Raw genomic sequence first — 23,601 nt, 5'->3', positions numbered from 1 at the left:
CAATGACTGTGTGTGCCGCTGTTCCTGCGAGCCAGGAGCCACACCGAGCACGTGAAACGAAGCATCTCAGTCTCCTTCCAGTTCCAACCATCTCTAGTTCTAGCTCTGAGACCTGAGCTTTTAGCTGCCATTATTCAATTTTTTGCTACCACTGAAATGATGTGCACAGTCCCCACTCTTATTTTTTGCTCCCGGTGCATCGCGTCCCTGATGTACATAAGCCAGCGGGACCTACGAAGCTCTCAGTGATGCCTGAGCCTGGGGCCGCGGGGGGGATGGGCGTTAACAGCAGAGCGGGGGCAGTTGGCAACCGCGGGAAGGGTGTGGGCAAGTTCCTGCAATGGGCATCTGAGGGTTTGGTCTCCAAAGGCCTGTCCCCACCCTCGGAACAGTCACCACCTCTGACCAGAGATGTAGGCGTATGATGCAAGCCTGGCCAGCCCCGCTATCCCGTTTCTCTGGCTGCAGTGATTGGTCCAGAGATGGACATCGAGTCCAAACCTGGCCAATCAGGACCTTTCCTGGCAACTTTTTAATCTGCAGTTGATGGGGAAGAGTTCTTTCTCCTCTCCAGGACGGGAATTGATCCCAGTCTTGTGGGGACATCTAACTGTAAGAAGGATGTTGGCAAGCAAGGAGAAGCAGAGACGAGAGACAGAAACCCCTAGGGGTTTGATTGTTGTATCAACTCAGGACTGAGGCCAGATCACCTTGAGTAAAGATCTGTCATTTGCAGCCAAGGAGACCGACCTAAAACCCTTTCGTTCCACTTTGCCTTAAAGAGGCCTCCCTGAAATCTGGGTTCATAGAGGTCTCCTGGGACAAAAGTGAGTCCTGAGTCCTCAAGGGCTCCAGGAAAGATCTGGAATATTCTCCGCTATTTCCCCAAAGAGGACCCACTTCAGCCAAGGCAGCCTGGTGATGCCCACAATACCAGCCCCGGGGCAGGCTCCCAGGGGCATCCCACAAGGGCGCCTTTTATCCAGGATTTACTTTCCTGCTGGTGAACAGATAAACGTGATTGACTCCTAGATATCAGAGAGCAAAGGGCCAAGAGAGCTTCCTGCTCCCCTAGGGGGCTGACATCTCCCTTTGGGCGAGCAATGGTACCTGGAGAACCATCCCACATACTTAGTTCTTGCTCTGAGACAAGATGCGCACCAGCCCACTTCCTTCTCTGCTCACCTCCAGCCCCCTGGATCCCGGAGAGCTTGTCCCCCAGCCCCGCTGTCCCTTCCAACTTACACAGGCTGCTTCACGCACTTGCTCACACAGGCGCTTGGCAGGAATAAGGAAATCCAGGAGGAATCTCAGCCCATCCCCCTGAAAGTCAGAATCCAGCAGACGGAACACCTGCCCCAGGATGGTGGGCGCCGTGGCTTCAAAAGGGGGATAGAGGCCTGCCAGGGCGTGCTGGATGGCTGCGTCCAGGGATGGGGGGTCCTGTGGGGGATAAGAGGAGAGTATGAAAAGTGATCATAGCAGTAATAATAAACGTAGTGGCCACTTCCCATGACCTTCCAGGCCCCATATGACTAAGGCCACTGCTAACTTGCTGACTTCCTCTGCTACCCCTACCCCTGTTCATCTCCTCCAGCCATATTGGCCTTCTTTCCTGTTCCTCAAACACACTGGGCACCATCCCACCTCAGGGCCTTTGCACTGGCAGCTCCTTCTGTCTAGAACACTCTTCTTCAAGACATCCTCATTCCCTCACCTCCTGCAGTTTTTGCTCAATGTCATCCCCCTCCTGGAGGAATGAGGGGGCATTCAGGTCAGGGCCAGAGGGAACAGGGAGGTCAGCATCCCCAAATCCCACCATCTGACAGACCTGCAGACCTGCAGCGTGAAGCTGAGGCATCAGTGAAGCCCGACCTGCAGGCAATGTCCACACGCATCGACATACAGGTGCGTGAGCGATAATAAGTAATTGCTGTTTTATTTAACACCAAGTTTCGGTTGGTTTGTTACACAGCAATAACTGATTGATATAAATTAATATAATTGACATGTGAGCTCACAGATCCAGACTCCCAGAATGAGCTGCTCCTTGAACGCCTCCCCTAGACGTCCACAAGGCACAGCTCATCAACACGTCAAACCCAACTCAATACGTCCCTAAACCCACCCCTCCCCGATGTCCCTACCTCAGTGATGGCCCCACAGTCCAGTCAGACTCGCAGGCCAGAAATCGGCTCATCCTCCCACCCCTCCTCTTGCCTCCTCTGCTCACACACAACCCTCAGCCACGTGCACCACTCTTCTCCCCTCCGGCAGCTCCCCCACCAGCTCTGCTCTGCTCCCCTGTCCCTCCCCTGGCCCAGGCCTCTGTCTCTTCCCCTGAATCCCTTCCTTATTGCCATCCAACCTCTAGGCTGCCTCACCTCTGACCATGCTGGACCAGGGACCCATGGTGATCTTTCTTAAATGCAGAAGTATCTGCACTGCCTTCAGGAAAGCATTCAGGTCCCCTGTGATCTTGGCATTGGCCTCAACCCACAGTCCTTCTGCCTCTCTCATGCTTCGGCCACAGCGCTGCATGCATTCTCTTGCTCACCTCCAGGCCTCTGCACGTGCTGTTCCTTCCCCCTGGGATGCCTTCCACTTCCACTCCTTCTCCACCTGGCTAACTCCTTCTCATTCTTCAAGAGTCAGGCCAGCCCTCATCTGTTCCATGGGATTTCCCCTGACTTCCCTCCCCCACACCACCTGCACCAGGCATCCCCTCTCTGGGCTTCTAGAGCACCCCTATCACAGCGGCTCCCACCCTGATTGCCGTTTCCCTCAAAGACTCTGGGCTCCCTGAGGACAGGACTGGTAAGCAGAATAGTCGCCCCCAAAGATGCCTGTTTCCTAATCTCCAGAATCTGTCTGTCTGTTTCCCCATAAGGCAAAGATGGAATAAGCTTGGCGAATCAGCCCGCCTTGAGCAGGGAGAGTAGCCTGGATTATCCAGTGGGTCCCATGCAATCACAAGAGGCCTCCAAAGTGCGAGAGGATGCGGAAGAGGCGAGAGTCGGCGGGAAATGGGACATTGGAAGAAGGATCCGAGAGATGCCATGTTGCTGGCTGTGAAAATGGAGGAAGAGCCCAGGAACGCGGGCTGCTCCGAGCTGCTGGAAAAGGCAAGCAGATTCTCCTCTAGAGTCTCCCGAAAGGAGTGTAGCCGGCCAACACCTTGGTTTGAGCCCAGTGAGGCCTGCGTTGGACTTCCAACCTATAGAACTACAAGATAGTAACTGGGTGCTGTTATGCTACAAAGTCTGGGACCATTTGTTTCAGCAGCCCTGAAACAGCGGGAGGCATTGGCTCCTCCTCTCCAAGGGTCTCCCGTTCCTGGCACGGGGCCTGGGCCAAAACAGGTGCTCAGTAAGTGCTGTGGAAGGACAAGTGAAACGTCCCTCTCTGGGTTTTTCCATCTGTAAAACAGTTTGGACAAAACCAGAGAACCCATGGGTTATGATTTTCAACTCTTAAAATGCCTAATGGAAGCCATTCTGGTTGGCCCAGACTGCTTGCAAGCTCTGGGTCCATCTGTCACTGAGCGATGTAAAGCAAGATGAGAATAAACTAGAATCCAGCATAAAGGGAGCTTATTTGAGACTGAAAGTCATTTTTACAAATGAGGTCCCTTCAGACAGGGAAATAAAACACCGGCTTTGAGGAGGAGGAATATGGCACTTTACCCCAGCAGGAGTCCAGTGCCAGGAGGCTGTAACACAGGGGGCGCTAGCCCAGGGTCATTGGACCAATGTCGGGGTCACCACTCTGCCCCCGCACCCACACAGCACTGGGCACAGGGTAGGACCCCATCACTATGTGTAGAAGGAATGAAGGTATGTCTACAGCCCCCATTCTGAAGGAAGGAGGGTCTCACCACTGACATGGCGTAAACGCAGTGGGGATGATGTACCGCGGGTTCTTGATGTCAAAAGTGCGCATGCCCAGGAAGGGCTACTTTCCAATTGCGCACCAGGCAAGGTCAGGGGTGGGGGGAGGGGCGCCTTCAAGTTGGCAGAACAGGGAACGGCTCATCTGGCCTGGCCACCTCTTCTAATGCTCTTCCCTTCCAAAGCAAGGCCAAACCCCGAGAGTTACCCCCACCCACGCAAGCCTGAGGACAGCAGAGGGAACAGAGGGAACAGAGTTAGAGCACCCCGGCTGACACCTGTGAACACGCAGACACACGAAGTCGATAAGCCAGCAGCCCTCCCCACTCCACCCAGCCTGTCAGGGGGCACTCGATTTCCCGGGTTCCACACCACTGTGCCCCCTTGAGCAGGCGCCTTCCCTCTCTGGGCCTTTCCTTGTGTGCACGTTGAGCTGGGCTAAGTTTGTTTCGTTTCGGTTTTGGAAATTTAATCGTTCGCTGGCATCCTCACGAATTTTTGCATATCCAAGTACCATTTGTACTATTAGCACTGTTTTGTTTTGTTTTGCTTTTCAAATCACTCACTTTTAAAAAACTTACTTAATTGCATTTTAAACGGAGACTCAATGCCACCATACTGGTTATGAGAACGCAGCCAGACTGCCCGAGTTCAAATCCCTGCTCTTGCAACTTTCTGCTTATGTGGCCTGGCGAGGGCTTAGCTCTCTCTGCCTCAATTTCCTTACTGGGAAAGCTGGAGCTTGGCATTGCACGTGCCTTAAACGGTTGAGCAAGACCAAATGAGGTAAGACACGGAGGGTCTCTGCACAGAATTAACACTTAGTAGGTGCTCATTCAGGAACAGCCGTCACTGCTACGCTTGTGGCCATTGCTATGGTTACTACGTCAGCACTTTACGTGGAAAATCAGCAGCAACTGGCATAAAGGGAAGGGAACTTCAACGATGCATTGGGCAGGTTTGGTATTATTGTCTTTATATAAATATATTTATATTTATCATATGTATTTCTTATTATAGCTACAGGATAGACCTTATATTAGTATATATTTCTATAAATAATGCAATATCTAACTATATAATAAGTACACCCTTATTATTCATTTTTACTGTTCTGGTTCTATAAAAATAAACTTTTTTTTTTTTTTAAGAAAAAGCAAGCAATGAGAGCAAATACATTTTCTAAAGTAAGTTCTAGGACATGTGGTCACCTCCTGAAGGCTCGTCAAGTTTCTCTTTCTTTCTTCCAAAGCAAGCTTGCCACGCATTAGAAAGGTGGTAAAGACATCTTATCGTGAGAGGGGGATTTTCTCTGGGGGTCCCCAGAATATCAGAGGGAGATTCAAAGGGCCTGAGTCTCCCACTACATGACTCTGTGTTATTTAGCTCCAGTCTGTGACAGCCTGTGTCCCGACTGTGGTCTGCAGGCCAACCTCTGGGCAACAGCAACCTCAACCATCTCTGCCTCCGTGTGCCTCAGTTTCCCCATCTGTAAACGGGGATTCTAGAGCCTATCCTATCTTGCTCAGAGGATTCTTCTGCAGATGCAGGGAGATGATGGGTGCAGGGGTCCTGAGAAAAGGAAAAGGTGTTGCTGCCTTTTTTGTGATTGTTTTTTGTTGTTGTTTTTACTCCTCCTGTCACACAAAGTTAGAGTCCCCACCACTGTGTGAAGTCATGTCCCCCTCCTGACCCCTTCCTGAACCTACCGCTGTCACCCCAAGAATAACAAGAGCTTCCAGGCGCCTGCTGTGCACCAGGCCCTGTACTCGCTCACATTCTCTTGCTTAGCCCCACGGTGGTCCTGGGGCAGAGGAGGACCGTCCCGCTCTGCAGATGAAGAAACTGAAGCTGACCTCGTCCAAGTTCGCAGAGAGCAGGAGAGAGACAGAGCCACGATCCAACCCGGTCTTGGCCAGTAAGGCCCGCCCTCTTCCCCTGCTCGCCAGGGCCTTGCCCCCCTCGGGACCAGCAGCAGCCACCAGCCTTCAGGGTGGCCTTCCCTGCCGCCTGTCCTGCAGTGTTTCAAGCTGTTTACTTCTCGCAGACTAAAGCTCACAGATGGGATGCCTTCGGCTTTCACAGATGGGCTCGCTGGCTGCACACTGGAACGATTTAAGAGGCAGCCAGTAAAAAACAAGAATGTTCCAAGTTAATGGGACTCCAAGCTCTTGGCCAGAGCGTTACCTGCTACAGGCCTGAACCCCAGGGCTTCATAAGCTGTCCAAGGAAGCGGGTAAGCACACAGCATAGGAGCCCAGGAGCCTGCAGGAAGGAAAGCTGGCCCCTCTCCACTCAAAACCAATCGGGCAGCCCAGCCTGGGCCCTCAGGAACCCAAACACCACTGGCCAGACACGGGCCCCTCAAAATGATTTCCGTGAAACTTAATCGACGTGTTTCCATTCCTCCCCAGCCAGCGCAGCCAGGCTGGGCCTTTAACTGTTCCAGCACAAAGCCGAAAAGGGAGAAGGCGAGACCACCCCCAGCCGGTCTGCCGCCCTCCAGCCCCTCCCTAGCAGCAGAGAAGGAGCCCCCAAGGGGCCCCATGGACCCCGCTGCAGGCCTGGCGCCTGGACGGTGCTCAGATGCTCACGGGCCTTGTGGATGGACACGAGGAAACTGCTATGGTGCTGACAGAAAAGGGTCTGTCCCCAGTGGTCCCCTCTGGGCATGGGGGCCGGGGGGGGGGCGCGTTTCTACCCTTCTGCCCCGTGACCACTACCCAGATGAACATACAAGATTTCCACCACCCCTAAAAAGCCCCCCCCCAGGCAACTCTCTCACCCCAAAGGGAACAACTCTTCTGACTACTGGAAGTTTCTAAAAGAAAAAACTCCCAGACAGCGTGATCTCCACTGCGTAAAGACGTGCGTAAGCCAAGAGGCCTGGGAATGAAGTGTTAACTGCTGTCACCCCCGAGCACCGTGGGGGGCAGGGGCCTCGTCAGTCACCGTGTTCATTTTCTTCATAGTTTCCTGGATTTCCCGACCGTTCTGTAACCAGCCTGTGTAGCTTTTATAATCAAGGGGGGGAGTAAAAGTGCGATTGTGTGTGTTTTTAAGGGCTGTTCCCTTTTCAAATGGTCTCACCAGATGTTGCGAGCTGGGCTTTCTGAGATGCGTGCTGAACTCTTCTCAAAGGCCCAGATTCATCCATTTGCCCCACCAGACAAAGCTTTGAGCGCCACTTAGCACCAGTGCCTCCTAGCCTGGGAAGAGAGGGCTTCGAACACCTGAGTAGGCAACGTCCCGGGGCTGCCGTCCTCCCCTGCTCTCCTCCGTGGCAGGGACGCCTAGGGAAGCTGAGATTCCACCCTTGACTCCCAGGGTGACCGTGGCCTCAATTCCCCCATCTGTAAAATGGGACAAATCTATCTATCTCTAAAGGTGCCTCCAGGAGGGCCGTTCTAGAATTCAAGGTATAATCAGGTTCAGGAAGGTTTGGATCTGGGACATCGTTTCTAAATGGAATCAGTTAATCCTCAATTGATGGGAAAGTTTAAAAGATCTGTCTCATCCATCCCTCTACTCAGCCCTAGAAGAATCCAAACCACCAGCCACAGACACAAAGGCCCACAGGGGACTGAAAAGCGACATGGAAGACAGAAGGAGGCCAAGTGTGAGAAAATAACCCCTCTAGCCCCTTGGTGAGCGGCCCTTACCAGTCGGCCTCGGGATCAGGGAAGCAATAGGGAGTAGTGAGGCCTGGGACACATGCCCCAGCTCATCAGCTCCAGCCGAGGGTTGCCTTCGCCCACACTGCTGGGTCTGCTGACATTTTAGTAAAGCCTCCCAATATTTTAAAGGTTAGCCAAACCAAACACATCTGTGAGCCAGATACAGCCCAATGGATATCAGCTTGTGGCCGCAAGGCTCAACTACCTGGGACCTTCCTCTTGAACTTCTCCAGGCTGGAGATTCTAAAACCAGTGTTCTGTTGTCCTGGCTGCCAGGAAGTTGTTGCTCCAACTAAAACTTCTCCTGCTTTCAATCCTTTTTATTTTTGTGTGGGTGGAGGCAGGAGGGAGAACTGGCTCCTTATTAAAAAAAAATAAGAACCTTTCAGAAACTGGAAAAACAGCCCCGATGCAGTGAACTGAGAAGCCACGTGGGTGTTAGAAGACCCACATTCGAGTCCAGCTCTGTCATGTGTCATCTGTGCAACCCTGAGCAAGTCACTTCACCTGTCCAGGGCTTACTTTTGTGTTGGTTCCTCTCTCTCCCTATCCCTTTTGCCCCTGCCCTGGGGCTCACCGTCACCCACCCAAAACACATAATGATAAAAGCAATTATAACTAGAGCTTCTTCCTGAGCAAGCTTCTGTATCAGGCTTTATCCTAAGCGCTTTGCATTATTTTATTAACATTATTTTATTTCATCTTTCCCAACAAGTCTATGGGATGGGTATTTTTATTCCCATTTTACAGCTTAAGACACGGAGCCCAAGGCTCTACCACCAGGAAATGGCAGAGCTGGGGTATGAACATGGCATATCGCTACCTGCTCTTCTGCCCCTTCCCCAGGCTGGGCTCTCCTCTGGCCACAATGGCCTTTTGACACAGAGACGTGATTGTGACCTTCCGCTGCTCACAATCTTGAGTGGCTCCCCACTGCCTTAGCGACTCAGCCTGCCGCTAGTGGCCACCAGTCCACACCAGCATACCTTTCCTGCTTCTTCTGACACACTTGACACTCCAGCCCAGGGCTTCCCAATCACCCATGTGCCCCATGCATGAGTTTTTCTTGCTGTTCATACATCCTAATTTATTTGACTTGATATTGATTATTATTCACTTCACATTTGTCTTTTTGTCAACTCATTTCCAACTTAAATCCATTGATTTTTATTTATCATCCTGTGTTCCTGCTGCTTAAATCACTTCCTACCACTCACTAAGATGAAAAACTGTAAATAAAAACGTTCATCTGAAGTCTCCCCACCCAGGACCCATGGTGGGTGCCCACTTTGAGAAGCGCTGCCTAAGCTCACATTGTGCCCCTCCCTGGACTGGGCGAGCTCCTTCCCACCCTTCAGAGCCCCGATCAACCTGCATCTCTTCCCTTTTCACCACACATATGCTTCCAGGCAAAGAGAGGGACTCCCATCGCCCATCGCCCAGCCTGGAAATCTCAGCGAAAAGTGGGCACTAGGTTCCCCCAGCGCCGGGACCAGGGCTGACTCTTTCACATGCAGGTCCTTACATGGGGCCGGGCACACAGAAGGTGCCTTGGGTACTTTGGCAATGGTGAATGAATTGAATTCAACCAGCGTTTGTCAAAGCGTGGGAGAGGATGTCAGGTGACTCGCAAGATGCGTTGGGGAGGACATGAACTCTACGTGAAATCACAGAAAGTTACCCCAACTCTTATCTAGTCCTTCTGAGAACACCAAAGAGAAAGTCTCAGTTCAGGGCCAGGATATCTTAAAACACATCTCAGACATTCAGTGATTACTCCTTTTAACAAAAAAAAAGCAGTCCTCCCACATGGAATCATCCAGAGCCAACCTCATTGAGCCAGAATTTACTAACACAAATTTGCCTTTGTTGTACACATTTTTACAGTTACTTTGTGTTTAGGACAATGGATACTGATTTTTCATGGTCGTGATATAAAATGTTTTATTTAAATATATCTTTACGTGTATAAGGTAAGCTGATTAAAAGAAAAATATTAAGCAAATAATAATTTTGATTTTGTTCTTTCTTCATAATACCTTATCCAGAAAGTGAATATGCAAAAATTGTTATGATAGTACTAAAAGTTCGGGAATGTGAAACAGGATAAGCCCAAAGCCCCTTGGTCATAAGATGTTCTGACAGTGGACTGCCCCAGAGCCCTGGGTAGCCTTTAATCAAATCATCCCAGGAAAAGAACAGCTGTGATGGGGCCATGAAGGAAAGATACATGGCATGCCGGAGTGGGAGTCAGGGAAATTGGGAAAGCCTTTCCTGAGGATGTCATACTTGGGTGGAGATGTACAGGACGGATAGGAATTCCTCAGGTGAAGGGGTGCCACCCCAGCAGGAACAGCATATGCAAAGGCCCTGTGGCAGGAGGGAACATGAACGATAAGAGGCTCTGAACCAAGGTCAGAGTGGCTGAAGTACCGAGGTGAGGCCAGAGAGGTGGGCAGGTAACAAAGGTGGGAGAAAAGTCTGTCCATCATTCTTATTCAGGAAAGAGTTGCTCAGCCTTTTGGGGGGAGCTACCCAGGGCCTGACTCTTGATCTGAGGGTCTGGCGTTCAGCAAGGAGTTTCTGGATTCTAAAAGTAATGACTGAGTTAGGTCCAAAACTAGGGAAGGTTCAGCAAACACCGCTTGGTGCAGATGTGGTTCTGGGTGGCCAGGACCGCTGAATGCGCGTTCAGAACTCTGGCTGTCCTATCTCCCACTTCCTGGTTGGGTGACCTTGGGCAGCCACTGAAGCTCCCAGAGCCTCGGGTCCCCATCTGCCGGGTGGAGAAACCAGCAGGTCTATTTTTAGGGCTGGTGTGAGTTACCTGAGCTCCTGCATGTAAATCGCCGGGCACCGCGCCTTGCCTGTGGTGAGAGGTGAGGAACCGTGAGCTGACGAAGATTTCTGTTCAACAGCTCGGGCAGCGATGTGCGTCGTGCACGGTCCTGCTGGTGTGTGACCCTAGCAGCCTGGTTTTGCAATATGTTTGTGGTGTGGATGCCGGTGGCTGCCCATATTTTAGCAGTAGGGACGGCAGGTGGTTAAGCCGTGTGTGTGTCAGAGGGCACGTGTGTTCAGCCGTGGGAGTCGAGGGGAACACGCGCTGATAAGCTCTGCATGTGTATATACCCGTCTAAACAGAATTCTTCTGCACCGAGTGAAAACCCACCCAAATTCAACACGGTCCATCTGTCAAGGGGTTAAAGCCTTGGCCTGTCTTCACAGCACTTTTCCAAATCCCTGCGCCCTGGGGCTCCCGGACCTGTTCGGAGCTGGGCTGTGATTCCCTGAAAACAGACTTTTCTTTCTTTCCGTGTGCCCAGGTACTGGCAGGCGCGGGCACGTACACACACACACACACACACACCTTTCCCACAGCATCTCAACCTTATGGAGGGGCCGGCCAAGGAAGTCACAGTATGGAGGTATCACCCTCCTTCTTCCCCCTCTCCTAAGTCTACCTCCCCCCCCCCCCCCCCCCCCCCCCGTTCCCCACAAGACCACCTCACGTCAGGACTAGGTGCACATCTAACTTTCCTGCCCGGAGTCTAAAGATGGGGCGACATCAAAGTTCAGTCATCCAATCTTACCCAGCCACTCGGCGCCTGGAGAGACAGAGCCCAGACAGGAAAGACGACATGGCCAGAGGGAGGTCCCCGCACCCCCACCCCCATCTTCCCCGGATCCTGGTTGGGGGGCAGTTAACACAGAGGGTCATAGCATAAAAGGTGGGGGTCCGCCCTGGACACCGCCACCAAAAGGGGACAGAGCAAGGTGGTCCAGGCCTTGGCAGGCGTTACCATGGTGATGGGCTGCTCCTCTCTGGGGCGCCGGATCAGTCGGTCCGCAGGTTGGTCTGTCCTGCGCGGCCCCCTCCTAGCACTGGAGCGAGCGGTGCCGGCTGCCCCGGGTAGGGGAGGCCGGGGACCCACGGAGAGAGCCCGACAGAGCCCGACAGAGCCGGCGAGACGAGACTGGAGGCACGGCGAGGCGAGCGGGGGGCCGCGGGCGGCCGCAGGGGCGGGTCAGAGCGCTGCTCCCCGCGCGGGACCGGGCGGCGCGACGGCTGCCCCTTTGTGGCGGCGCCCGGACCGCGCCCCGCCCGCCGCGCGGGAGGACAAGCAGGCGCCCCCCTCCCGGCCCGGGCCGCGCCGCCGCCGAGAGCTGCTGGGCGCCCGCTCCCCTCCGCCCTGCCGCCCAGCCGCCCCCGCTGCACCGACGGCCCAGGCTCCGCTCCCACCGCTAGGCGCGCACCGCTTTGGCCCCAGCCCTGGGTTTGAGTCTCCGCCTCGTCCATTTCCCAGTGGGGGGATCGGACAAGTCACAAAGTGTCTTAAGCCTCAGTTTCTTCATCTGTAAAATGGGGATGATGCTACTGATGCTGCTGATGGGGATAGTACCTGCTTCTTAGACTTGGTGGCGAAGAGCAGGCCTCTGTCCCAACGTCCTGCCCTGTGAAGCCCACACCGCCCACCATCAAGATGGCCCAATTCAAGACTTAGAGGTGATGGTGGCTGGTCGTGAGTTCTGGTCTTGTTTCTGGCAGATAATGACTAATTTTGTGACCTTGGTCAAGCCATTGCTCCTCAGTTTTGGAGGGAGACTAGAAACTAGATGATTTCTGTCTGGATGACTCTGGGGTTCATTTATTGACCAAACATTGTACCAAGGACGAGCCAGAAGTCAGAGCCTCTGCCTCAGGGAATGAATGATCTAGTGGGGAAGAGAGGCAAGAAACAGATAAACAGAAACAAATCATAATTGAGCGTGCTAGCTTGCTAAGGCAACAGACAAACGTGGACAAACACAGGAGGACCAGCTTGGAGCTGGTGGTCCAGGAAGGGACAGAGAAGCCTTGATCTGAAAAACGGGAAGGGATTAGGTGAAGAGTGGGGGAGGGGTGAAACAGAGAAGAAAGAAAGGGAGCTCCAGGCAGAAGGAACAGCATGGACAAGGCCCTGAGGTACCATTAAGCTTAAAGAAACTGGGAATCAGTGAAGAACCGAAAAAGGGCAAGTGTAGTACTAAGGGTTCAAGTTCAAAGCCCAAGCCTTATTTACAGCCCATCTCCCACCCCATATGGGTTAATCAGTCTTTTAGCAGAGAGAACCTGAGCTAGGAACCATCCCATCTTGCTGTGTCACTTTTAACAAGTCCCTTCATATCCCTGGACCTCCCATTTGCTCATTGTTAATTTGGGACTAATAATCCCGAATAGTTTCACCATGTGACACAGCCTAGAGATCCCTCGACAGCATGTATTAAGCAAGCTGTGCTTGTCTCCAACTTGCAGGGGCAGTCTCTTTTGGCATCACTACTCCAGACATGAATGAGAGAGAACAGACTTGTTGACGTCAGGTGAAAAATTCCACTGGGAATTGGGGGGATCCCAGCTTGGAGCCTCCAGAGTCCCAGTTTTATGGTGAGACAGAACTGACATGACATCCCGTGTCCTGGGGTGGCAGGCAAGAGAGATGGACTTTGGGTTAGTTTAGCAGAGAAATAATAGATTAGCCGAGTATTGGGAGCTTGCAGAATCAATGAGAAGACTGGGGGCCCATCTTCTGGAAAGCACGGGAACCAAATGAGATGCTCCAGGGGTCTCCTTGTGGGAATGAACGGTAAACCCTTGAAGACTGATGAAAATACATCAAGACAGAAAAACACACCAAAGTAGAGCTTTCTGTGTGCAGGTACTTCTCTAAGTATGTAACAGTTATGAGGTAGCTTCTATGATGGTCCTTATTTTACAGACCAAAAAAAAAAAAAAAAAAAAAGCACAGAGAGGTCATGTAGCTTACCCAATGTGGGATAGGTACTGACGGTGGGGCTGAAATTGCACAAGGCTATCCGTTTCCAGAAATTATGTGATTAACCACCTTCCTATGCTACCTGAATGAATCCCAAGCTATGTGTCACTCTTTTCTAGAATCGAAGAGATTCTAGAATTAAATGAGAGATTCTAATTGGATCATGCGCCCAAGGTCCCATAACACTGAACATATTGGGACTAGTTGGTCATCTAAAGGGAAATTGGTTCACGCAAGAAGGGTAGGAATGGATCTGAAATAGCTTGTAAACAGTGGTGCCCATTACAGTCCATCCCTTGGGCCTCTCAACATCCTTTGTATCTTTAGTCCCATCCACGCTCTTCCAAATATACTCTGTACCGACACGGTACAACTACTCCACGTGCAGCCCGAAATGTACACACACTTACCTACACCCTCGTATGGTTTGGCTCCAAACTGTGTGTGACCTCAAGCAGGTTCACCTTTCTTTTTTTTTTTTTTTTTTAAGATTTTATTTATTTATTTGACAGAGATAGAGACAGCCAGCGAGAGAGGGAACACAAGCAGGGGGAGTGGGAGAGGAAGAAGCAGGCCCATAGCGGAAGAGCCTGATGTGGGGCTCGATCCCAGAACTCCAGGATCACGCCCTGAGCCGAAGGCAGACGCTCAACCGCTGTGCCACCCAGGCGCCCCCAGGTTCACCTTTCTGAACCTCAAATCCATCCTTTGTAAGACGGCATATGACTTACTTCCTCAAGGGACTGTGGTGGGGATTAAATAAGCCAATGAATGTAAAATGCTTTGCTGTGTCTGGTACACAGTGGAATTAATATGTGACACATAAAACAATGTTGTTTATGTAAGAGGCCAACGGTTGTGAAATCAGTCTCCAACTACCCAAGCTTAACTATTGGATTGGATTTGCTTCATGTCTCAGGGACTTTCCAGAGGATTTTCCAAGGACTGTTCTATGTATTTCCTCTCTCTTTGGCAAATGATTAACTGAATGAATCATGCTTCACTTGCTACACTAGATTTGGGGAAATAACGAAAGCCATTGCTGCTCTTACATATGGTGGAGTGGAGAAAGCAGGGAAGCATGGTGGAAATGGGTCTCTGCTACCGACCTGCTGGGTCGCCTTGCACAGATCCCTCCTCTTTGGGTACCACAGTTTCCTCAGCATAATTTAGAGGCTCTAGTCCTCTCCTTGTGAGACTTTTGTGAGAATCCAGTGAGGTGATGATTGAAAGAGCCTAACTCAGAGCCTGGCATATAGGAGGTCCCCCGCAAATGGCAATTGTCCTTATGATTCTGAAATTCCCAGGGCCAGGTGACAGGACATCACCTCCTGGAGACCGTCTCACTTGGGGGAAGAGAAGTTGCCTAATTCAGACAGAATGTCAGGATATTCCAAATTCATCCTAGACCACATTCTTTCCCTACATCTATATACTAATCCTAGGGAAGAGACCTTGATTGGCCTTGCTTGGGTCCCAAATCTATTCCTTAGCCAGTCACTGTGGTCAGGGTAATGAGGATATTCTGATTGGTCAGAATGGACTCTATGCCCACCGCTGGGTGGGAGCATACGATGGTAGCTCTACCAGGACTGCATGGAATGAGGGAGAAGTTCTTCAGAGAAACCAGAAGGAGAGGGATGGAGACACAGGTTAAGCCAACAAAAGCTTTGGGGATCATTGCCCAGTTCATGAACAGTGAAGAGAAAAGATGGAAAAGACGTGGTGTTGTCCCTCAAAGACCTTCTCTTCTTGCAGGTGAAAATACGATGTTTAGATGAGTTTCCTGAGACCAGGTCTTTGGGATGGGAGTGGAGGAGAGCTGGGGACACACAGATACCTCAGACACTGTCCCACCCTCTCCTAGAATGCCCACCATCTTGTCCACGGGGACAGAGATGGAAACAACCTATGAGAACAAAAATCCCTGAGACTTAAAACTTACCTCGTTCATCTGTTCTGATTTACAGCACGGAGCTCCACCCACAGAGGGCTGACTCACGCAGCGTCACACTGCCCAGCCAAGACACCTACCTGTCATGTTTGGACTGTTTCTAATATTGCTTCCTGGTGGAGGAACCCATGATATATATGTAGGGCCCTGAGTTCAAGTCCCGGCCTGTCCACTAACTTCCTGGGGCTCACAGGAGTTTACTTAAATTCTCCAAATCTCAGTTTTTTGGGCTGTACAATGGAACCAATAATCTCTGCTTTACCTCCATCCCCTGCCTGCTGTGAGGCAATAGCCACCAGCATTGGTCACATCCTGCAAGAGACACAGATGCATTTATTGATCACCCACTGTATGCCAGGGACCGTGTGCTGAGTCCTGGGAGTAGCACGGTGAACATGACAGACAGGCCCTGCCCTTGTGTGGCTCACAGTGTAGTAGGGGATCAGATCTTAATAATGAAGCATCATACAAATCGTGGTATGGTTGTTCAAGAAGGAAAAAGCACATATCAAAGGAACCCAGTAGATTCTAAGGGTCTAGGAGGGCTCCCCTGAAGGCCTAAGCGGGGATCTGAAAAGAGAGAAAGAATGAACTAGTGAAAGAAGTCAGGGAAAAGCATTACAGTCAGAAGGAACAGCATATGCAAGAGCCCTGTGGCAGGAGAACAGTTGGAAGCACAAAAGAGGCACAGTGAGAGGGACAGGACACAAGAAGAGGTGGAGGAGGTTTTTGCCTTAGAGCCTTGAAAAGTCATGGGAGGGAACTAAAAAGAGAATAATGTGATCAGACTTATTTTTACCAAAAGATTCTTCTAGCTGCTGGATGAGCTGATGGTAGAAGGAGGGCACAGGCTGCAAGGACACCCACCAGCCAGGGGGCTACTTCAAGAGCTGGAGAAGGGTTGCGCTCTAAGGACAGTGGAAACCAAGAGCCAAGGCCCCATTACAGAGGCCACTGAGGGCCATTTCACTCTGCCCAGCCCATCCCTTAGCCCCCACCTGGGGGGCTTTTCTCTTTTCCTCCCAGTCCAGCCCTTTCTTGTTATTGTAGGATAGACTCCATCAATGACTCATCCAGGACTTGGGTTTCTCGCTCCAGCCACCTCCCCCTCCCAGCTCCTTGGAGCTCCTTGGGGCCTGTGGATTTCGCCCCTCCCCATCTGGGAAGACAGCCAAGAGCCCCTCCAGCTGGGATGGGAGTCTAAGAAGGGAGGAGCTGGGACTCTGCCCACTCAGGCACCACCCACACTTCCCTGCCTTTGTGATTTTGCTCATCTTCTTTTTCCTGCCAGGGGATCCCCTATCTGCAAGTCCTGTTCATCCCCCCAGGACCACCTCCTCCGGGAAGCTCTGCCCCATGCACGAAGGTGATTGTTTCCCTTCTGCTCAACAACACCTGTCTTATCATTCACTCACTCAGGAGCTCACCTCTTTGTGAGGGAGGCAAGGGAGTGTGTGAAGATGGAGCTGGGGGCACAGGGTAGCAGCCTAGAGGAGGAAGCCAGCAGCACCCCACAGGGGAGGAGTCAGAGGAGCTTTCCCAGAAGGAGAGACTTTTGCACCTGGGTTGTGAAGGAGGAATAGAAGTTCACTATGGGAAGAAAGAGGAGAAGGCATTCCAGGCCAAGGAAGCGGTGTGTGCATGGGGTGATTACGAATCATTTCTGGGATGTGTGAAAGGGGCCCCATGCATTTTTTAATGAACAAATGTTTGGGGAGAGCATTGAGAAATTCACTATAGCTGCATCAGTTTGCAAACTAGTGAGGTATGCGCCAAACCTGGCAAACACGGGGTTTAAAAAAAAAAACCAAAACTGAATCTATTGTCAACATCTAACAACGGGGAGGCTTCACATAAATTTCCGGGCAGCAGCCTCTCCCCTCGTCCACTTCAAGCATGTGGTTCCCAGCTCACCGGAGTCTCCACCTGGGTCACTTTGTTCACTGCACTTCCTGGGTCACTTCTGGACCTTGTGGGCATTCAAGTTCACAGCCTTGGTCTAGATGATATGCTTGCCAAGGCTCTGAACTATCTGAGATGCTAAAAGGGCCAGGCGCACAGCAAGTGTTCGATAACTGTTGGCTAGGTGGATGGATAGCGTGATTCTAAAACCTGCCCACAAATGTCTTAGCACTCCTGCCTTTCCAAGGTGGAGCCCCTTCAGTGTGGGCTGGATCGAGGCACTCACCTTTAAAGAATCAACTGTGGAGGAAGTGATGGTATGTGACTGTCGTGACAAGGTCATAAAAGACATGCGGCTTCCACCTAGCTGTCTCTTGGATCACCCGCTGTGGTGGAAGCCAGCCACCATGTTGTTAGGACGCTCATGTGACTCTGTGGAAGCACCCACGTGGCAAGGAACGGAAGCCTTCTGCCAGCACTCAGCACCAATGGGAGCGAGCCATTTTGGAAGAGGACCCTCCAACCCAGTCCAGCCTTTGGATTGTTATAACGCCGGCTGGTGGCTTGGCGGCCGCCTCCTGAGAGACCCAGAGCTGGACCCACCCAACCAAGCTGCTTCCAGACACCTTATCCACAGAGAGTGCAACAATAAATGTGTACTGTTGTTTCAGATGCTGAGTGCTGAGCTATGTGTTACATATCAGTAGATAAATTAACACAAATGGATGGATGGAAGAATGGATGGATGGACTGATGGATGGGATAGATAGAGGGAATGGATCGCTAAAGGGTGTGTTATTTAGGGAGAGAGATTCTATTGGGAAAGCAAGAGGAGTTCAGATCCCAACTGAGTTTTGTCATCCTGGAAAGCCAAAAAAGTTTGTAATCCAGGAGTGCCATGGTCGTATCGAAGTTTCAGGTGGGTCACTCAGGCAGGGGAGGGGAGGACAGATAATGAGCCTTCAGGCTGAGAGGTAAGCAAGAGGCTGTGTCAGTCATGCTGGGGAGACAGACTGCCTTGTGTCTCCAAACACAGCTTCCTCCAGCAATAGTTCTATTCCGTTCTTTGTATCCCATGGTCCTGGCTCTGTCATTCGTCAGCCCTGACTGGCCCTCTGGGCTGTGGAGGAGGTCAAGACTTGAGCATTTCTCAGAGACCAAGTCATCCTCCTCACTCAGAGTCTTCTTTGTGTCGAGGAAGCAGTTGCTCCCTTGGCCGGTGGGGGCTCGGAGTAGGGTCGTGGCCTTCAGGAACCAGAGAGAGGGACCAAGGAGCTCCGTTCTCTGTGCAGACCCCACTGGCCCCTAGGCATGATGGGGACCCACAGCTACCGATCACCCATGGATTAAGTCAACCCTGAGATTCAGTCCATTGACATAGTTTGCAATGGCCCAGCACGTGTCCCAGGGAAACGTCCTTGCAAAGGAGTCTGACGCATATGAGAAGTTTTAATGCAAATCAAACTGCATTGAAATTCCATTTCTCATCTATTACACTGGCCAGAGTTCAAAAGCTTGACAACACATGTTAGTGCGGCTTTGAGCAGATAGGCACTCTCACGCATCGTTGGTAGGAATGCTAATTGGTAATAAGCCTTATAGAAGGAAATTTGATGATATCTAGCAGAATGACACATGCTACAGCCTCCAACCCAGGATGGTGACTTCTAAGATTTATCCTAAAGATATAATTCCACAAATACAAAAAAACAACACAAAAAACCCAACAACTTATGCATAAACTTATTCACTGAGGTATTATTTGTAATAACAAAATGTTGGAATACCCATGTCCATTTATGGGAAACTGGGTGAATGAACTATGGTACCAAACAAGGGAATGTTATGCAGCCATAAAAGCAGGCAGGAAGGTCTCTACGAACCTATATGGAGTGACTTACAGCATAACACAAAATACAAGCGAAATGTAAAGGACTGTGTATGGTATGCTACTTTCCACAGAAGAAAAATTTTTTGAAAACCATTTATTTATGTGTGTACTTATTTATTTATTTATTTATGCCAAATTTTATCCAGGAAGGATAAATAGAAAACGTACTGAAAATGGTCACTCACAAGGAGTCGGTCACAATGCAATGGAGAGGAAAGAGATGGCAGCGAGATTTCTCTGGATATATTTCTGTACAGTTTTGACTTTTTAACTACATAAACACTGTACATTTTCAAAAATAAAATTAAATAAAGATATGAAAACCTAAACCCTAAACTTGAAAACAAAGAGAAAAAATGAACTTAACTGTCCTTTGAGTAAATAGTGTAATCACACACACAAAATAATTAATTCAAGTAACTTTAGCCACAAGATTCTGACTCCTGATCCCTTAGTGGGATATACTTTATGGATAAAGAGAATGGCAAAGAAACCCTCAACTTTAATCAGTAGTAGTTGGAGAGGTATTGGGATTATAATTCTGAAGCTACTATCTGTGTTGCATGATTGAAGAAATGAGCAAATCTATTGATGATTTTCACTATGGGAAAAGGAAGTTAAAAATACAGAATGGAGAAAAGATCTGTGACTCTGAGTTTTAACTGGAGACATCAGTAGGAGCTCATGCTTTAAAAGACACACACTCACGCAAGCACATGCACGCACATGTGCACACACACATACACACACACACACATAGACACTCGCTAGTTCTGCCCACTGACAGGGCCAGGGAACTACAATACCCTCGTAGCAATTAGCGCACCCAGTGCCCAGATCTTGTTTCCTAAATATCAATCTCCCCTAAGTAAAACCCACATCCTTAGAAAAGAGACGGATTCCAGGATTGGGTAGGGAAAGTGCAAGGTGAACCTCAAATATCTTGCGTCAGAAAGCAAGGAAGCACTCAAGAATGGTGAGGCCAAGTGAAAGGATCCAACTTAAACGGGCTTCCACTAACCAAAGTTCAGACAATTTGATCATCAAAGGAAGAATGATGTGGTTTCTCACCGTTGGAGTGAGAGCTTACAGACAAGCTGGGAGTAGAATGATCTCTGCAGGAATGGGTTAGAGCCAGAAATAGTATAAACTCATGCTTAGTTTACTATAGATATAGATGAAGACTGGTAGATTGATAGATACACATAGAAACAGTTAAAGATATGTGTGTACACAGAGGTCAGTTTATACACATATATCGCCTTGCCCCACCAGCTGAAGGAACTTACAAGCAATCATACCCCAGTAGCAATGAGCACCCCTAGCACCCACATCTTGGTTTCTAATACCATTCTCCAATAAAAGAAATCAAAGGGGAGAAATAGCCGATTCTAGGACCGGGGTAGGAAATACACAAGATGAGCCTGGAGAAGGTAAGGAAGTGCCAAACAACAAACGGACAAAACCCACAATGACGGAAGTATGTCAAAGAGACGCAGGAACCCACTGAAAGCTTCTAATGACCAGAGCTGCAACAATTTGAGCAAGAAAAAAAAAATGGAAGTGTTACCTTGATACAGATATGAGTGAGTAAATAAGTGGGAGAGAACAGACAAATTTCTCATGCAGAAGAATTCCAAATAATTTATGCAGACATTTTGCCTTTGAGAAGATGGAGCGTAACTCCCCAGTCCTAAAGTGAATTTCCTTCCAAAGAGCACAGTATGGAAAGGAGGGAAATCAATTTTACAGTGTATAATAAACCTGAAAAACACTACCTCAGCCGAGTGATCAAGGTCAACATCAAGACTCGTAAGATATGTTGATAGTAGATACTCTGGATATGCTTTGCAAGGACAGGGTAATTAATGACGGACTGTCTTAGACATCCTCCATTCTCACCTTACATGCCTTGCAAAGATGCCCAGAGAGGGCAACAGTCTTATCCGAGACCACACAGCACATCCATGGCAGAGTAGGGATTAGAACCCATCATCCTGATCCCTGGCCCAGGGATCTACCCCAAAATTTGAGTGCTGGGGAATGGCAGGGACCGGACAGGCCTCTTCACAACATCAGCAGAGCTGCCACAGAGAAGGCGGGGGCAGGGGAAGGTTTCCGAGGGTTAGTGGAATGCCCCCACATCACCTTGGAGTGACAGAGCTGCCAAGAAATAGGAAGCAGGGCTCCCCAAGCCACCCCACCCCCAAGGCCACAGCTTAGCCTGATGTAGCTCTGATGTCTCCTTCCCCAAAATGCTTGTTCCCTCTCCCTCCTTTCTCATGGTGACAGCCCCTTCCTTCTGTGGTTCCACTTCAGGGATCCGGGGCCACCCAAGTACACCCTGGGCCTCTACCTAGGGTGATGGGGTCTAGACAGGGTGAAAAAACTGAACAGATGGTGCTGTGGGGGCGGCAACAAGGAGGGAGAGGGGTCGTGCGGAGGAGAACTTGGCCATGAAAGAGCTCCATTGTCCTGTGCAGCTGTGCTTGTCTTTCTCCCCCTTTCAGTCTACAGCCCTGACAGGAGAGGGGGCAGCCGCCGTCTCTGTGCCTGTCCTACCCCCACCCCCCAGTCCTCCCGGGGTTCTCAAGCGCCACTTTCCCTTTCTGGTTTCTTGTCAAAGTAGAATCTCAGGTCTGCAGAGCAAGAAGTGGTCTGGAAGCCATGGTATCTCGCTGCTTCCACATCAGAAAGGCCCGCAGGGTGCATTTCAGGCAGACATTCCCCCTTCACCAGGATCAGAACCCCCAGGGCTGGGACCAGAAATTGTATTTTTAATAAACACAGCTGGTTGGTGAGACACCTGGTTCCACAGATGAGAAAAACTGGGGACTCCCTATCTGGAAAGGGACATGGACTTGCTCAGGGTCACAGAGCCAGTTTTATGGCTAGACCCAAGCTGATTCATTCATTCGTTCATTCATTCACTCATAAAAACATTCACTCGGCACTGACTATCACAGCCTACATGCTAGGGATTTAGCAGAGAGAAGGTTTGCTCCCAAGGTGCTCACAATAAGCAAGCAAGCAAAGAAACAACAACTACGTCCTTCAACAACACGATGATAGGTACTGCAATTGACATGTCCAAGATACTGCAGGAGCCCTCCTGGAAAGGGTACTTACCCCAGGCAAAGGGGGACAGTGATCAGGGAAGGCTGCCTGGAGGAGGTGATAACCCAAGCAGAACATTTAAGGAGTCACAGGAAATACTTATGCCAAGGACGAAGGGCCTCCAGGCAGGTGGATGAGCACAAGCAAAGGCTTGGAGACAAGAAACAGCGTAGTGTGTGTGGGCAGCCAAGAGCAGTTCAGTGTTGCTGGAGCCTAAAATGTAAGGCAAGAAGTTCATTCACTGATTACATCTGTTGAGTGCTTACTGCATGACAGGCCCTATTCAGGCACTGGGTTTGGGCACCCTGGACAAAGCAGACAAAATTTTTGCCCGCACGGGTCTTCCATTTTAGTGGGAAAGAAAGAAAAAACAAACCAATAAGCAAATAAATGCATAGCGTGTGTAAAGTGCCAAGTGCTGAGGAGGGATATAAATCAGGGCAAGGGGCTGGGGGTCCCTATTCTGTGAAGGGCAGCCAGGGAAGACCTCGCGGAGAAAATGGCCATTCGTAGAGACTTAACGGAAGCAAGGCAGTGAGTCAGGAAGGACTGAGTGAAGCAAATTCTAGGAAGAGGAAACAGCAAGTACAAAGGTCCTAAGGCAGGAGAGAGACGAGAGGCTGGAGGAACTTATGGCAGGAGGAACTTATGTGGCAAGCTGAGACTTTTCTTTTTCTTTCTTTTTGTAAAGTATAGGAAACCAGCAAAGGTTTTAAGCAGAGGAGGGAGCACAGCCAAATTTAGATTTTAAAATTCCTTCTGACTACGGAAAATGATTCATGGAGCACGGAAGTCGATGGCAGCAGGCAGAACAGTGAGGAGGCTGCCACAGTGGTCCAGGTGGCAGGAGATGGTAGCCCGGGCTGCCGTGGGAGGGTGTGGGAGGGGTGAAAAGAAGACAAGAAATACTAAATGAATTATCCAGGAGGCAAAATCCACAGGGCTGGCAGGGTTGCTATCATTGGGGGAAAACGAGGCCCAGGATAGCATCAGATTCCTGGTGGGAGGACACCTCTTAGATGGAGTAAGACTGGGGAGAAGATACAGTTAGGTTGCAACTCTGAGCCTGAGGCTCCTAGGGCATGTCCCTGTTCAGGGATGACAAATGGGGGCTCTAGAGAGATCTGAGCTGGGGAGGGGGTTGGGGAGCTGGCAGCATAATGAGGGCTGGGAGAGCTCTGGCCCCACTGCTCATTTGAGTTGACTCATGATTATTGAGTAGAAAGAGAAGGGAGCCCAGAAGAGAACCCCAGGAAATCCTGGGGTTTAAGGGGTGGAATAGAAGCCCACCAAGGAGCCAATGAAGGAGTTGTCTAGGCCCCCAGGAGAGTGAGGAGCGAGTTGGAGGAAGCCACGG

At 50.3% G+C, this 23,601-nt stretch overlaps 1 protein-coding gene across 1 annotated transcript in view; it reads right to left on the bottom strand.

Moving 5' to 3' along the window:
* Positions 1 to 11,572, bottom strand: part of KIAA1755 (KIAA1755 ortholog) — a 39,883-nt gene extending 28,311 nt beyond the window's left edge. Inside the window, exons 1-2 of the mRNA XM_026503487.4 lie at positions 11,371 to 11,572; positions 1,246 to 1,443 (exon numbers count right to left, since the gene is read on the bottom strand). Coding sequence (XP_026359272.2) covers positions 1,246 to 1,443; positions 11,371 to 11,373 — 201 coding nt within the window. The 5' untranslated portion in view covers positions 11,374 to 11,572. The remainder of the gene's footprint in view (positions 1 to 1,245; positions 1,444 to 11,370) is intronic.
* Positions 11,573 to 23,601: the final 12,029 nt, after the last annotated feature.

Source organism: Ursus arctos, unplaced genomic scaffold, assembly GCF_023065955.2.
Source record: "Ursus arctos isolate Adak ecotype North America unplaced genomic scaffold, UrsArc2.0 scaffold_16, whole genome shotgun sequence".
In the NCBI taxonomy this organism is placed as follows: Eukaryota; Metazoa; Chordata; class Mammalia; order Carnivora; family Ursidae; genus Ursus; species Ursus arctos.
Note: the sequence above shows the minus strand (reverse complement) of the source record. Positions and strands in the feature narration are given on the sequence as shown.